A 16,797-nucleotide genomic window follows, 5' to 3' on the forward strand; every position below is an offset into this window, starting at 1 on the left:
TAATACTTTAATAAATATATTATTTCTTTTTATAGTTGGGCTTATTTGGCATCAATTTAACTTTTAATTTTTATTAGACTTTTTATATGATGTAAACATCAACAGTTACAACTAAGGTAAAGCACACTTTTGCTTTCATCTATTGTTCTTACATTCAAATTCATGTTTTAAAATAAAAAAAATAGTCGAGAGAGATATTAGAAGAATCATATTAATCTTACCTCTTTCCCTTTCCATTTGCAGGCCACATGCTAGTATTTAAGTAATTGAAAAAGAAAACATAAACGTGTGAAAATTATAAAAAACATCGTTTTCATTATTTGCATATTAAAAGATCAAAACATATACAACGAGCAGTCGGCGCGATAAACGCGCCATTAAGACCACCAGGTAGGCCCTTGAGATGTCCATTATCCCCTTGAGACCTTAAACCCTTCGTTTCTTGGCCATGGAAGCTTGTTGAAAACCAGAAGGTCCAGAGAAGGGCATCCTCTCAAATGGTGCTTCATCCGCATCGCCCTCTCCACACGCTACTGTCCTCTAACATCCTGATGGGTTCCAAGAACTTGCTGAGGAGCGCACCTTTTACAATACCCATCTCATTTTCCCGTCTGCACCATTTCCATACCTATCGACTTCTCTTCTCAACAAGCCCACCAAAACCCATCTCTATATTTCACCATCTTATCGTAAAGAAATCTGGATTCTGCTATATGTCTTACGCCAGAGTTCCAAGGCCAGGTATACGCTTAACAATCATTCTGTTTTTTCCTCAGCTTCTGTTTTTTCATCCCTGATTATCTTTTTGTTGCTTTTAAGTTCACATGGATTACCCAGAAGAAGAAACGATCGACTCAATTCGATTAAATGCTTTAAAGAAGAGATTGGAAATGATAGGGATTGACTGCACTAGTTGTAGACCTGGACAGTACAATCATTTGATTTGCCCAAAGGTGTATACAGTTAAACTTAAGCTTTGCTGTTCTATTGCTGTTATTTTATGTTTCGGACCGTTCTTCCTTTGTTTAATTGATTTGTTTTAACTATAAAAGCTTTAGCTATTCGGTCTCTTACCATTCTCATTGTAATACACAGAGGCAAGGAAAGAAAACAAAATATAATTACGTTATTGGATGAGTTGATTAAGATTCCCTGGGCTTATGATTGTACACTTGCAGTAAAGTTTAGTAGTTGGTTGAGCCATAACTTCTGAACTGTTATATTATACATTTTTTTTATTTTTTTGGGTGGTAGTTGGGCTGGGAATGGAGGAAGAGGGTGTTGGGTGAGTTGGGGAAGCACCATTTGTGTGACAGTTTTGTCATAGTATGAACTGATTGAGCTGTACAATCAAAGTTTCTTGGGTGCAGGGTATCTTTATGGATAGAGATTGTGCAATTGTTGCTGTAACTATGGTTTTATTTGGTCTTTATTCCATCCGAGCTGTACAGTCAATGCAACTCTTGTCTGAGGTCTCTTAGATGAAAGTTAGATCAAGTGATTCTCACCAACTAATCAGACTTCCATTTCTCCTCTTTAAAAGAGTACTGTCCCTAGACTTCTCGTCATTAAATGGATCTGAGTACTCGGGTAGTTAGGGTCATCTGATTGTCTAACTTCTGGCATGCCAAAGATTTGGGTGACACACTGATACAAAGCATAAATTTTGGTCTCATGAAAAATTCTATGTCATAGGCTCTTCCTAGTTCTTGCTAAAAATCTAAAAGTATTTAGTACCAAAGGCTTGCCAATGTTCATATTAAAGCTTCTCTTTCTGATGTAACACTGGTGTTTATGTCATCATATTTTCTTTCATGATAGTGTGAAGGTGGAGGCTCAATGGAGAGGAGCTTATCACTTCTGATTACACAAGATGGGTAAGTTTTCTTCAGTGTTTCTTGCCCCTCTAGTGCTCTTTTTTAGTACATGTTTATTTGTATACTTCTGGTGTTTTAGGGGTTCGGCCATGTGGACATGTTTTAGAGCTAAATGTGGATGGAGAGGTGGCGCCCAGGTAACATGATAATTTGGAAGATTATCTAAACTATTTTGGTTTTTCAATGCTTTGATTATGTTTCTGCAGTTTGCCAAATGATACCCAATTTCTTTTCAGGCCTTTCCAGATGGGAGGGCATTTGGTGGAGCTAATCTAATTCCAAAAGTAATGCCCAAACGAGTAATATCAGAGGAGAGTCTTGGGTTAGAACCCTTGTGCGATGAGGTAGTGAAGCCTGACATTTATATCAACTATATTTATTGAGAATGCTATTTACTAGTTTGTTTTTGATGTCATGTGGTATAAAGTTTGGGTCAGAACCCTTGTTTCATATATTGACTTTTCCTTCAACTGAACTGATTGAGAATGCTATTTGTTAACCTGGTTTTGATTTTTTTACTTGATAACAAATAGACTTTTTTTTTTATCAAATTAAATAGACTACAAATACATATATACACCCACACAAATGAGTTCAGATTGTCTCCCCATAAAGTGCACCCCACATGTGCTCCACATGCACATCTCGCTGTGCATTGGGAACATCTCCCGTACTTGTCATGGGGAGATGTTCCCAATGCATGGTTGGGATGTGCCGTGGGGCGTGCTCTGTAGGGAGTTCATCAGAATTCCATACAAATATACAGCTGGTGTGGCTAGCACCCCATGAGACAACTAGCACTCGCTTAGCCCCCACAGCCACTATATACACTTTTTACAAACCCTCATACAGTCATATTGAGGGATTACACCTAAAACAACTGATTCCTTGTTGCTCCTTGCTTAGCTAGGCTATCAGCCAATGGATAAAATCTCTTCTCTCTCCCTTATCTTTCCTCTTTTTTTTCCCTTACAGTTGTGCTAAAAAAATTGTTCTTTTCCCACCCTTTGTTTAGCTAGTGTATTAGCTAAATTGTTAGCAGTCCTTTTAACTCATTCAAAATTGACTTCCATATCTGTATGGAAGTGAAACTTCTTATGGACCCTCCAGTTCTAGCTTCCTTCACAATCTCTTGTTGATCCTCTAGTTATAGAAATTAATGGGTTTCCTAAACTGCAGTTGTCAAAGTTCAACTTGAGGAACTTTTCTGGAGGGACTGGAAAAGCTGTTGAGATCTTCTTTCTAGAAGAACATGCAGCAATCAACCAATTACTTGTGATATCATCCATGACGAAGTCCCTAAACTCCTTCAGTGTTTTACCTCAACTAGCCACAACCACATTTAAATAGACGTTTTGTTTTATAATTTCTTTGGATTTTGGTGCCTCTAGTTTCTTTGTTTCCAAATCATCATCATCCATGCCTTATCCCAACTATATGGGGTCAGTTACATGAGTCTTGTTTCGCCAATCCATTCTATTTAAAGCCATATTCACCGTTAATTATTAGTGCTTAAATTATTTCTTACTACTACCCCCGTCCTTTTTGGTCTACCCCTGGCTCTTCTAGCCCTTTCCACTTGTAACAGATCACTTTTTCTAGTTGGAGCTATTGGTAGTCTTTTATGCATGTGACCAAATATACAATCCTCTAGATAGTGCACTTGTAATAGATCACTTCTTCTAACTGTAACAATGTGGTAGAGGAATAGAGGGCTTGTTGTGAACTACCACCAGATTGTAAAATCCTCCAACATCATACCTGCCACTAGTCATTTTCCCCGTCTCGAGATCCTGGAGAACACAATAAGAAGGGAAGAATGAGATGGAACAGTTCAAGGTTTTTTGTTAATTTACTAACTGACATTAGACTTGTTAGATAGTGTATGCCCTTATCTCCAATTAGATTGATGTACAAATCCATTTATTGCAACTGAATAAAAGTACATAATTGATTCATGTTATATATAGTGTGTTTCTATGTAATTACCCTTAAACTAGACACTTATGAGACTTGTGTTAGTTTAAAATGTTCTTAGCCATTGGAATTTGGATAGGCTTGGGGAAGTTTATCCTGCCAAGGCTAACACTAATGTGTTGCTAAGAAGGTTGGCACAACCTGTCTCAGCTGCTAGGGTTAGACTCAAAGCGCACACAGTGTGTGTTTGTTAAAAACCCTGAACCCATATCAATTTCTAGTTATGCCTTGGACCATGGAGACTGGTGGGCAAAACTGTAAATTTACACCTAACCCCTAGATTCGATTATGGTAATGCACAAAAGTTAGATTGGGTTGTCTTTGATGTGCCAATCAGTGAGATCCTTTAGGGTCAAAACCTGGGTATGTTGGGGCAATCTAAAAATTCACTTGAGTGGGCGATCGACCCCTTTGTTGGACGAAGTGAATGATCGAGACTGCACTCTCTCTGATGGAAACCAAAACTGTCGGCAGTCGATTTCAAACTTGTTTGAGATTTGTTTTGCAAAATATATTTATATGATAATATATATATGTATTAAGAAAAAGTTTGCAAACTGTTTTAATTCCTGGGATCCATCCGAGCAAAGAGTGCAATACTGTACATTGTATCCAGGGGAGAGGTCCTTCCCTGTCGGGCAGGGTTTAATCATTAAGGGTTGAGAGGTTAAGTGTAAGAGACCATTTATGGCTGTTTTACCTGATGGGCTATATTTCACTTAAGTCTATTGTCCTTGGGCTTTCATAGGATGGCTAGACTCAAGGACTGTTTAGTGCAAATGTTGGGTCCATTAAGAGCCCATGTTGATGGACTTGGGGGGTTCACTGTGCTTGACAGTGAATTCGGCTAAACTTTTTCACAGAAGCTGGGTTGGACTCATGTGAGGTCATTGTTGGGGTCCTACGCCATACAAAGAGAGCCAAATAGGCCAACAATTAGTTAGGGTCGTGAGCCACTTGCTTAATGGGCCTAAAGCCCATGATTAATAAGATTAATCAAGTAGTCACATGACAGCTTAAGCAGTTATGTGACTTGGGCAAATATGGGTTTGGATTAGCCACTGGGATAAGAGGATAAGCCTTATCCACTTAAAGAGTCCAAATCCAAATAAAGATTTGGATTAGGAGCCTCCTAATTCGATTAGGAGCTGAAAGCAGAGTTATTAGGGCCCTTGAGTTTGTTGTCATCCAACAGTTTGGTGAAGTTTCCGTTTGCCATTTCTGATAAAGGCAAGGCAGATTTGTAAATCCATAACCTAATTGATACATGTCATCATATAGATATAACTTTTAATTTATGTTCCATTTCCATTTTGGGCATCTTTGAGATTCCCTCCAATCTCAGTGATGGAGACAATTGTGTCTCTAGACATGTAGGAAATCACATAGGGTGCATGGAGCCAATTGTTTCGGTTGCATAACCCCACAACCTTCTGTGAAGGATCTCATCCACTCATCTTATGAGCTTTCCCTTTGGCCTCTGTCAAACAAGGTTTATAGCCATTTTAGGTTAAACCTTCTTGTCCAGTAAGTGCTCACCCATCATGTTCGTGAATGCCAAGGTACCGTGAGAGAGTTTCATTTTAGGATAGGCCCCTCCCACATTGGTTTATGACGCCCATATCATCTCATGAAGCAATCCAGCCAACTGCATTAGCAGATGGATAGCCCAATTTTATGGTGCATCCCCACCCACCAATACAGTCAACCTTCATACTAATGATGGAAGGCCTTTAGAGAATTCATCATATGAATCTCCCTATCACATGCACTTATATTTTCAGGAGAGAACGAATAATTACGCCCTAGTTTAAGAAAGGATCTCCTAATCCTATTAGGAGTTTCCTAATCCAAATCTTATATTTTGATGTAGACTCTCTTTAAGAGATAAGGATAATCCCTTATCTTATCTGTAGATAAAGTTCAGCCTTCCCAATCAAATTAGAAGTTTCCTAATCCAAAACTTTATTTGGATCTGGACTCTTTAAGTCGATAAGGATAATCCCTTATCCTATTTACTGATTCAAATCCCAGAACTGCCCCCTATTTAATTAATCTTATTAAGCCAGTTCGAATGGTCATTAGGCCCATTAAGTCTATGACCTCACTTAACCTCTTAACTTATTGCCCAATTGGCTATCCTTGTATGGCGTGGGACCCAAACATTGATCTACACATCAGCCACATGGGTTTAGCCCAACCTTTGTTACAAGGCCTGGCCGAATTCACTGTAGGAGACAGTGAACCCCTGAGTCCATTACCATGGGCTCTTAATGGGCCCAACATTTACACTAAATGGTCATTGAGTCCAATCACCTTATGAAAACCCAAGGACTGTGGATAGATACAAGATTAGCCCATCAGGTGTTATCCTCAATGGCCTTACACTTAACCTCTCAGCCTATAATGATCAAACACTGCCCGACAAGAGAGGACCTCTCCCTCGGCTGCAAGGTACAATATTGCACTCTCTACTCACATGGATCCTGGGAATTAAAACCATTTGCAAACATTTTGAAACCATAATATATATGTATATTTTTATATAAATATATTTTGCAAAAACAAGTTTCAACGGTTGAAATCACTATCGGCAGTTTAGTTTTCCATCAGAGAGAGTGCATCCCCAACCACTCACTTTGTCCGACAAAGGGGGTTGATTCTGTCACTATGATAATCCATTTAGATGAATTCTCGGATTGTCCCAACATACCCAGGCTTTGACCCCCTCTAAGGATCTCATTGATTGGTATATCAAAGACAGCCTAATCTAACACCTAGTGTAGTATCATAATCGAGTTTAGGGGTCAGGTGTAACATTTCAGTTTTGCCCATCTATATCCAAGGTCCAGGGCAATAATGGAATTTTGTATGCCCTTAACTTCAATCAGAATGATGTACTTTATGAGTTTATTGTAAATGAATAAAAGTGCATATTTGACTCATGTTCCCTTGGTATGTTTCTGTGCAATACCCTTAAATTGGACACTTAATGAGACTTGTGTTAGTTTAGAATGTTCACAGCCAGTGGGTCAGTCTGGGGAGACCTATCCTGATAAGGCTGACACTGTTGTGCCACCAAGTCGGTTGGGGTGGCCTGTCTTAGCTGCCAGGGTGAGACCCTAGACACATACAATGTAGGATAAATTGAATCTATGAACTTGACCAAATTTCAAATATTGCCCTCGACCTTGGAGATTGATGGGCAAAACTAGAAAGTTACACCCGACCCCTAGACTTGATTATGATACTGCACTGGGTGTCGGATTGGATTGTCTTTGATGTACCAATCAGTGAGATCCTTAGCGGGGGTCAAAACCTGGGTATGTTGGGACAGTTTGAGAATTCATCTGAGTGGGTGATCGTAGTGACAGGATCAGCCTCTTTGTCGGACAAAGGTAATGATCGGGGGTGCACTCTCACTGATAGAAACCAAAACTGCCGGCATCCGATTTCAATCGTTGAGATTTGTTTTGCAAAATATATTTTATATGAGATAAAAGTATATGTAATATGGTTTCTAAAATGTTTGCAAGAAGGTTTTAATTCTCGTGATCCATATAAGTAGAGAGTGCAACACTGTTCTTTGCAGTCGAGGGAGAGGTCCTCTCTTGTCGGGCAGTGTGTGATCATTATGGGCTGAGAGGTTAAGTGTAAGACCATTGAGGATACCTGATGGGTTAATCTTGCATTTGCCCACAGTCCCTGGGTGTTACAAGGTGGCTTGGCCCAAGGACCACTTAGGGTAAGTGTTGGGCCCATAGAGCCCATTTGATGGGTTTCAGGGGGTGCACTGTCCATAACAGTGTATTCGGCTAGGCCTTGTAACAAAGGCTGGGCCGAACCCATTTCGAACTGGGTTATTTAATTAGTTAATTATGGGGCGAATTCTGAGATGTATTAGAAACCTCCTATCAATTCAGAGAGTCCAGATCTGAATGTGATTTAGATCTAGAAACCTTCTAATGAGTTTAGGAGAAAGCTAACCTAATCTGCAGATAAGATAAGGGTTTATCTTTATCACCTAAAGAGAGGGCTGACCCAAATATGATTTGGATAAGCAGTTCCTAATTGGATTAGGAGCTGATCTTTTAGGTTAACAAAAGAAGGAGGGGGCGGCAACCTTTAGACACAGATATTCCAGATCCTCTTTAGTGCTGAAATCACAGAAGGAAGAATTAAACATCATTGCAGAATTTTTTCTTGCCACCTTCCTGTTCTTGCCACCCTTGTTTGCCAGTTCGATCTCCAGTTGTGGGAGAAGTCAAGATTCGATCTTGACATCAGTTCTTGGAGGAAGAATTGATAGGAAGCTGTGCTCACGTGCCATCCTGTTGTTTCTTGCGAAGAACAGAGTTCTTGGAGAAGAACACTGTTGATTCTTCTCCGTCCTGCACTGCGCCATCTTCAGTGGGAGCAGTCTTTGGATCCTTCCTTGGGCGTGAACACCTTCGTTGGGGGATACTATTTCTCCGTATCAGGTATAATCCTCTCCTACTCTTTTGGTTTAGATCTGGTTCAGTTTATGGTTCAAGAATGATCCTTGAAAATATGACTTTCTAAATAGGGAATGTGATTTCTAGTTGAAGGGAGAGAATTTTTTTTTGAAATTTGCCCCCCTTATTCCGCGATCTTTGGGCCTCCATACGATGGATTTCTCATCCCTTCAAGAAGTATACCTCATACAGAATCCACAAGTGTAGCTCCCAAATTGGTAGTTCATGCCCAAAAAGGGTACAAAAACCAACTTCCACTGAAGCCGATTTAGCAACATAGTCCTTCAGCAAGAACTGCAATCCAACAGCTTGGATCAAGCAAGGGTGGTGAGCACGAATTGGATCTGATGTTTTCTTGCAAAAATTAGATAGCAGAACTGATCTCTATCAATTCAAGAACTGGAGGTCGAACTACGGTTTTTGGGGTGGCAAGAACAAAGAGGAAGAGCTGAAAGCAGAGTTATTTGGAGCATATCAAACCCTGCCCTGGATTGTCTAGGTGATAGGGCTTCTGAGGCCCGACGAAGAGAGTATCAAGAATGAGAAGATAAAAACTCTCTTGCCCGATGTTATATTATAGTCTCTTTAGATAATCCGATATAGTGATAATTTGATAAGATCGAAGTGTCCAAGGACATATTGGATAGTCTAAAGACTATGTATGAAGAGCAGAACCGTTCTACTCAACAAAAAGTCTTAAAATTGTTTATGACCGCACAGATGACCGAGAACCAACAGGTTCATGACCATTGCCAAAAGATGATGGGTTATATCAATGAATTGGAGGCTCTCGGGTCAGGGCCAGACTATGACACCAAAATTGTTGCTGTCTTCAATTCCTTGCTTCCCTCCTTCAATCATTTATCATGAACTATAACATGAATAAGCTAAACGTTAGCTTTCAGGAACTCAACAATATGTTGCAGATGGCTGAAGAACTGATTAAGAAAGATAAGTCAATAGCCATGCTTGTTGAAGGTGGAAAATTAGGCAAGAGAAAGCGGAAGGCTAAAAGGAAGGCTTAGAAGAAAAGTAGCAAAGCTAAAAAGCAAAAGAAGGATAAGGCATCAGATGCCTGTTACTTCTGCAAGTAGACTGGCGGCCACTGGAAGAGGAATTGTCCTCAATTTTTGGAGACTAAGAAGAAAGGTAATTTTGAATCTTTTATCATAGAGACCATTTTGTTGGTCACTTCTTCTTCCTGGTTTCTTGACTCCGGGGCTTCAACTCATGCGTGTAACTCACTGCCGGGGTTCAATATAAGCAGAAGACTGAGTGACGGAGAAGTGACGCTCTACTTGGGGACTTTTGCAACAGTTGCAACTACAACCATAGGAATTGTAGAATTAGTTTTCAGAGAAGGAACTATTGTACTTAAAGATTGTCTTTTTGTACCCAATTTAAGAAGAAATTTGATTTTTGTCTCAAAATTGTGCGTGGATGGTTATTCTATCCTATTCAGTAATGTGATTACTATTAAACGGAACAACAAATTCCTCGCATATGGAGAACTTGAGAACGGTCTCTATGTTTTCCATCCTTCTCTGGAAACAAACCTTACCGAAACTACGTCGGAAATAATCCCCAAGAAGAGGATTTACGATACAGTTAATCCCACGTGCCTGTGGCATTACCGACATGGCCACATTAATATAGATCGTATCACAAGGTTGGTAAATGTTGGTTCTTTGGATTTTCTAACTATAGAAGATCTTCCAACCTGTGAACCTTGCTTTTAGGGTAATGACGAAACGACCATTTACCGGTAAGCCTGAAAGATCTACAGGCACACTTGACCTTATACATACAGATGTATGTGGTCTCCTAAATGTTTGGACACGTAACCAACATGTTTATTTCATAAATTTTACGATGATTACTCATAGTATGGTTACGTGTACCTAATGAGACACAAGTCTGAATCTTTTGAAAAGTTCAAAGAATTCAGACAGGAAGTCGAGAAACACTTAGGGAGAGAAATTAGGACCCTTCGATCAGATCGAGGCAGCGAATATCTCTCTGACGAATTCAGGGACTACTTAAAGGACAACGGGATAGTATCACAGCTAGCTCCTCCTGCTACACCACAATTAAACGGTGTGTCAGAAAGGAAGAACCAAACTTAATTGGATATGGTCCGATCACTTCTCGTACGCTCAGAGTTACCCACATCCTTTTGGTGTTATGCATTAGAGACTACAATATACGTGCTGAACCGGGTTCCAACCAAATTCGTTTCGAAGACTCCCTATGATCTTTGGACCGGTAAGAAACCAAGTGTAAGACACTTGAAGATTTGGGGTTGTCCGACACATGTTAAAAGAACGAGTGCTGACACATTGGAATCCAAAACCAGTCGTTGCCTATTTATAAGCTACCCTAAGGGCTCTGTCCAAAAGAGCAAAAAGTGTTTTGCAGTCAAAATTCCCACTTCTTAAAAGAAGATTACATCCTGGATAATCATCATTAGGAAGTTGTTTTTGATGAGGAGAGCCCAGGGATAGTAGGAGATGTCCCACCAGCTCCAGAAAATAACCAAATTAGGAGATCTACCCGGTTTTCCAGGCCTCCAGTTCGTTTTGGCTATGACCAAGAAAGTTACTTGGTGGAAGCTACGACCAGTGAGGTCTCGTGACTTATATGGAAGCTATTTTGGACATAGATTCCTTGAAGTGGGTAAATGCCATGAGAGTTGAGATGGACTCAATGAAGACCAATGGAGTTTGGACTCTAGTAGATTCGCCCCCTGGGGTAAAGGCAATTGGTTGCAAATGGATCTATAAGAGGAAGAATGGCCCCGATGGTAAAGTTGAGATCTACAAGGCTTGTCTAGTGGTGAAAGGGTACACTCAGAAAGAGGGAATCGATTATGGGGAAACCTTCTCGCCTGTGGCCATGCTTAAATCCTTTAGGATCCTGCTAACTGTAGCAGTATATCATGGCTACGAGATTTGGCAAATGGATGTCAAAACTGCGTTCCTGAATGGAGATCTTACTAAAGATATCTATATGCAGCAACCACATGGTTTCATAGTTGCAGGTCAGGAACACATGGTATGTAAACTCAACTGATCCATATATGGACTTAAGCATGCTTGTAGGAGTTAGAACATCCGGTTTGACTCTATCGTCAAACAGTTTGACTTTGAGCAAAATCCAGATGAGCCCTGTGCTTACAGGAAGACCAGTGGGGATAAGGTTATGTTCTTGGTTTTGTATGTAGATGGCATTCTATTCATTGGGAATGATGTAGGAATTTTAACTACGGTGAAAGTGTGGCTTTCACAACAATTCTCCATGAAAGATCTTAGAGAAGCCTCCTATATATTGGGTCTTCGACTCTATAGAGATAGATCGAAGAGGATAATAGGATTATCCCAGTCTACTTACATTGACAAAGTAGTCAAAAGATACAACATGGAGAGCTCCAAGAAAGGAAATGTTCCTTTTAGGCATGGAGTCACTCTCTCCAAGGGTATGTCTCCCAAGACTCCCGAGGAGATTGAAGGCATGAAAGAAGTTCCCTATGCCTCAGCCGTAAGGAGCATCATGTATGCCATGTTGTGCACTTGTCTTGACATTTCTTAGGCAGTGAGTGTGGTAAGTAGATACCAATCTAACGTAGGGCAGGAGCATTGGACCGTTGTGAAAAACATACTAAAATACCTTCGAAGGACAAAAGAGTTTTGTTTGGTATTCGATGGTAGTTCACTACAGATCCAGGGATTTACTGATGCCGATTTTCAGTCAGATCCAGATGATAGAAAGTCTACATCTGGTTATATCGTCACGATAGGATTGTGTGTTGTTAGCTAGAAAAGCAGCAAACAGGGGTCCACCGCAGATTCCACAACCGAGGCCGAATACATTGCCGCAAGTGAAGTTGCCAAGGAAGCCGTTTAGATGAAGAAGTTCATTTAGGAAGTTCATCCAACACATCACCCATTCCATTGTTGTGTGACAACATTGGAGCCATTGCTCAGGCTAAGGAGCTATGAGACGACTCGAAGTCGAAGCACATTGAGAGGAAGTACCATGTACTGTGGGAGATAGTTGGAAGAGGGGACACCCTGATTCAGAAGGTAGCATTAGTGGAAAATGTAGCAGACCCATTAACTAAGCCACTGGCATAGAAAGTGTTTGAGAAACACGTGGAAAGTATGGGACTCCGGCTTATACCCGATTGGACCTAAGTGCAAGTCGGAGCTGTTAGATAGTTATGCCTTTAGCTCCAATCAGATTGATGTGCCTTTTGACATTTATTGTAAATGAATAAAGTACATAATTTATTCATGTCATTGTGGTGTGCTTATGTGTAATACCCTTAAACTGGACACTTAGGAGACTCGTGTTAGTTTAGAATCTTCACAGCCGTTGGATAGATTTGGGGAGATTTATCCTGCCAATGCTGACACTGATGTAGGGTTCGCCCAACCTTCTTGCAGGGTTCGGCCATCCATATGACGGATCTCTCGTTCCTTCAGAACGATCTTTGAAAAATGCAAATTTTCTGAAACTGGGAATACGGTTCCCAGAAGGGTAAAAGAAAATTTTTGAAATTTTGCCCAGCCATCTAGCATGGTTCGGCTATCTATATGATGGATTTCCCCTTCAAGACTAAAAAGGAAATTTAGGAACGTATAACATGGAGGGCAAGGTCAAATCTGAAGTTAAGGCTACATTCCCAATACCAGAAATAGTAGATGTAGGCATCAACTAGGGTGACGGATTGGGAGGTTGGGGGAGGGGATAAGGATGCAAAAAGTTCTAGAGACCTAGTCATGTGATCTGAGGCCCTAGAATCAATAATCCGGGACTTAGAAGAAGAAACAAGATAAGCTGTAACTGATTTTGCTAAAGTTGCAGTATTAGCAGTGGAAGAAGAAGACAAGAGAAGCTTTTCATACTCTTTCCTAGTGATAGAGATTAGAGACCATGTCCTTCTCCTTTTCAATACCTGAGGCAGTGGAGAACCATGTAGATCATCACTTGTAGCACCACCATCTTCTCCAACTACAGAATGATTGGCCCAAGTAGACGGAGAACCATGTAGATCATAGCAGAAATTAACTGTCCTTGTCCACAAAAAGTATACTCCCACACTACACTACCACTTTGACCTCCTCTCACTCGACGATCACCACTTTTGCTGTTACTACCCCTACCATGAATTCCACCTCTACCACCCCTGGTTGCATCTAGTGCAGACTTCTCTAAAATAGGTGAATTATCTGATTGTGGGCTGTTAACTCTCCTGACTCTGGAAAAGACCTCTGATAGTGTGGGTATGTTACTTCTGCCCAAAATCTGTGCATGTAGTTCAAATTCTGACCTCAGTCCGGAAAGGAATCTGGCCACGTCTAGCTGATCTTTTTGTTGTTGTTGTACTTTGAGATCAGTTGACAATGGCTGATATGAGTTCAGCTCATTACATAAACTCTTCAAACTAGCATAATAGTCATCTACACTCCTGTCACCTTGCTGTAATTGAAAAGGAGTTGATACAACTAATAAATCCTAGTCACATTATCTTGGCCAGAATATAATTATTTAGCATGCTCCTAGAACTCTTTAGCAGTGTTAGAACATCAAATTCATGCTAATTTGTGGTTCCATACTATTCCACAGGCATGTCATAATCTGGACATTCCCCTATATCCAATCATTATACCCAAGAACTCTTGAATCTGGCTTATTCTCTTTGATATTTCTTCAATTTACCTCAGCTTATTTTGCTCATGGTATATAATTTGTACCATTGAGTTTAACTGATGTCATCTATACTGCCATGGAATTGGGTGAATCACTTTACTTGACTTATTCTCACCACTAGAGGTTGCCATAACCTTAATAACAAAGATGATGTGCTATTTGTCAATGAAAAATTAAAAAAAAAACTCACTTTTGGACCAAAAAACCACCAAAAATTGATAACGTATTAGTCCAAGAGTACTAACAGTATTGGTGCAGACTGTCAAAAAGCACAACAACACCTTCTAACAGCTAGAAAATCCCAACAACATAAATAGCAGATAAAAAAACACACTTCCACACTACCTCCACCCACCTTTCAGTAGAAATAACAAGTAAACATCATACTAACCTATACGGTTCACCATCACACCCTCTTTGAACTGCCAATTAGAGGGAAAACTAGAAAATCACTGAAACCACCATAAACACTGCAACCTGAGGCATGAAGGCCTCCTTCTCTAGTGGCCAATAAGTCCTTTTTGGTCGCTTTCCCCTTCTTCAAACTATGGTGAGAGAAAAAGACAAGTTGACCTCTGCTCTGGTGTCCTTACCAGTCCAAGTTGATCAACCTTGCCCTGATAGTATGTTACAGAACAATAGCAAAATAATAGGGAGCTAAAAGTGCTAGTAGGAGTGCCGATTCAGTTCTGGTTGAAGTAGAAGAGTAGAAGTTGAAGAACAGGGGCTCCTGCAAGTTAATGAAAACTCCTTGTCCCTCAACAAAGGGAGAGTGATCTCTTTCGTGCATGATAATGAAAACTCCTGGGACCTAGGGTTAAGGGAATCTGAAATGGGCATAGTAGATGATCTTATCTCCCTTCTTGGTACTGTTTTCTTGGATCCTTCTTGTCAGGATAGTCGAATTTGGTCGGTGTCCCCTTTTGGCTCCTTCACTTGTGCTTCTTTCTTCTCTGCTCTCCTTCATTCCTCGAACCCATCTTTTCCTACAAAGGAAGTTTGGGGTAATCCTGTACCCCCAAAAATAAGAGCCTTTTGCTGGGAGGTGGTGCTCCAAAAAACCAATATTTTGAACAATTTACAAAAAAGGAGGCTGAATCACTGCCTCTCTCATGCTTGTTGCCTTTGCTTGGGAAACGATGATACAATTACACACCTTTTCCTTTCTTGTCCCTTCACTTCTTTTGTGTGGAATTGGTTTTCTTCCTTATTTGGCAATAGGTGGATCCCTCCCCTGGATTTGGCAAGCTTCTTTAACCCGAGCTTCTTCCTACTACCAAAGAAAAGGGGTAAAGTGATGTGGAGGGCAACAAGAACGGCCATTCTTTGGTCTTTATGGGAGGAAAGAAATAATAGAATTTTCCAAGGGGTACAAAAATCAATAGAACAAGTCATTGACTGTGTGGCCATCAAAGTTATACACTGGTTGAAAGTTAGTGACTATTTAAGGACTTTTCAGTGGATGATATTCTAAGGGGGTGGTTAGTAGTGTCAAAGTGCTCAACCAGAGTTTGTATTTCAGCCTTATTGGACACCTGCAGCACAACATAGGGTAAAATTAAGCTTTGATGGAAGCTCCTTGGGTAATCGAGGACCCTCTGGAGCTGGGGGAGTTTTTAGGGATGGGGAGGGCAGAATGGTGGCACTATTTTCTGGTCCCATAGGGGTGGGAGACTCTCTGAGAGCTGAAATTTTGGCTCTCCTACAAGGCCTTAGATTTGCCAAGCATTGGGGATTTCAGAACTTTGAAGCGGAAGGGGATACTAAACTGTTAATAGGGTGGCTGCAGACAAAAAGGTTGGGCGTATGGACTTTTAGACAACAAATAAGGGAAATGATTTGCTTGGCAAGGGATGATAGGGTAATATTCAAATGGGTAAGGAGGTCAGCGAACTCCGGCAGATAGTTTGGCAAAGTAGGGTGGGGGGGACCTTCTGGGAAAATTTCTTTTGGGCTGTTTTGTAATTCTTGAAGTTGATTGGGGTCAACACTCATATGTTGAGTGGTTGACAGTGTATGATGTTTAATTGATATCTTTAGTGAAAGTTACCGTTTCCAATAAAAAAAACGAGGTCTCCTGCAAGCTGAGATTGAACAGGACTCATCTCAAACTGTTGCTCCACATTCCTTTAAAATAAAAAAGACCTAAGGTTACATTATTACCCCTGAATAGAAAAGCAACTAAATAACAAAGAAATAAAAAATGCAACAAGACTAAAATACCCCTATGACTAGCACTTATAATTTAACACTGTTACTGATAAAAAAATCAATTTATCAGTGGTGGTTTGAGTTTGGTAACATGTCTGCACGTGTCACATTTTCTTTTGGATAACAGAAGCTTTTATTAATAAAGAGATTAAAAAGGAGGATACAACGGGAGGGAGGGGTAAAATCTCTTAACCCTCCCTAAAAGTTTACTTCATATTACAAAGCTGCCCAGAAAAGAATAGCTCTTCCCACCCCTTGCTTAGCCAAAGAATCTGCTAGGGAATTGGTACACCTTTTACTCCACTGAAACTGAACTTCCATGTTTTGATTCAAATGTTTAATTTTCTTTTTCTCATTTAAGTATTTCCACAAACTGAAGTCTTTCTTCTGCAGCCACCTAATAACCAGGCTCGAGTCACCTTCCACCACCAGTTTTCTGATATTTAGCTGCCGTGCTCTTTTAATCCCTTCCAATACTGCCGGTATTTCAGCCCTCACAGAATCCCTCCATCCAATAGGCCCCG

The 16,797-nt window shown here is 40.4% G+C and overlaps 1 protein-coding gene across 1 annotated transcript in view; it reads left to right on the top strand.

The window, feature by feature from the left end:
* The first annotated feature begins 353 nt into the window (after positions 1–353).
* The window catches only part of LOC148846144 (toprim domain-containing protein), a 94,380-nt gene continuing 77,936 nt past the window's right edge, over positions 354–16,797 (top strand). Inside the window, exons 1-5 of the mRNA XM_088954390.1 lie at positions 354–741; positions 820–953; positions 1,822–1,877; positions 1,957–2,014; positions 2,114–2,221. Coding sequence (XP_088810516.1) covers positions 498–741; positions 820–953; positions 1,822–1,877; positions 1,957–2,014; positions 2,114–2,221 — 600 coding nt within the window. The 5' untranslated portion in view covers positions 354–497. The remainder of the gene's footprint in view (positions 742–819; positions 954–1,821; positions 1,878–1,956; positions 2,015–2,113; positions 2,222–16,797) is intronic.

The sequence above is a fragment of the Nelumbo lutea genome, chromosome 7 (genome assembly GCF_056320005.1).
Source record: "Nelumbo lutea isolate HS-2025 chromosome 7, American lotus-T2T, whole genome shotgun sequence".
Lineage (NCBI taxonomy): Eukaryota > Viridiplantae > Streptophyta > Magnoliopsida > Proteales > Nelumbonaceae > Nelumbo > Nelumbo lutea.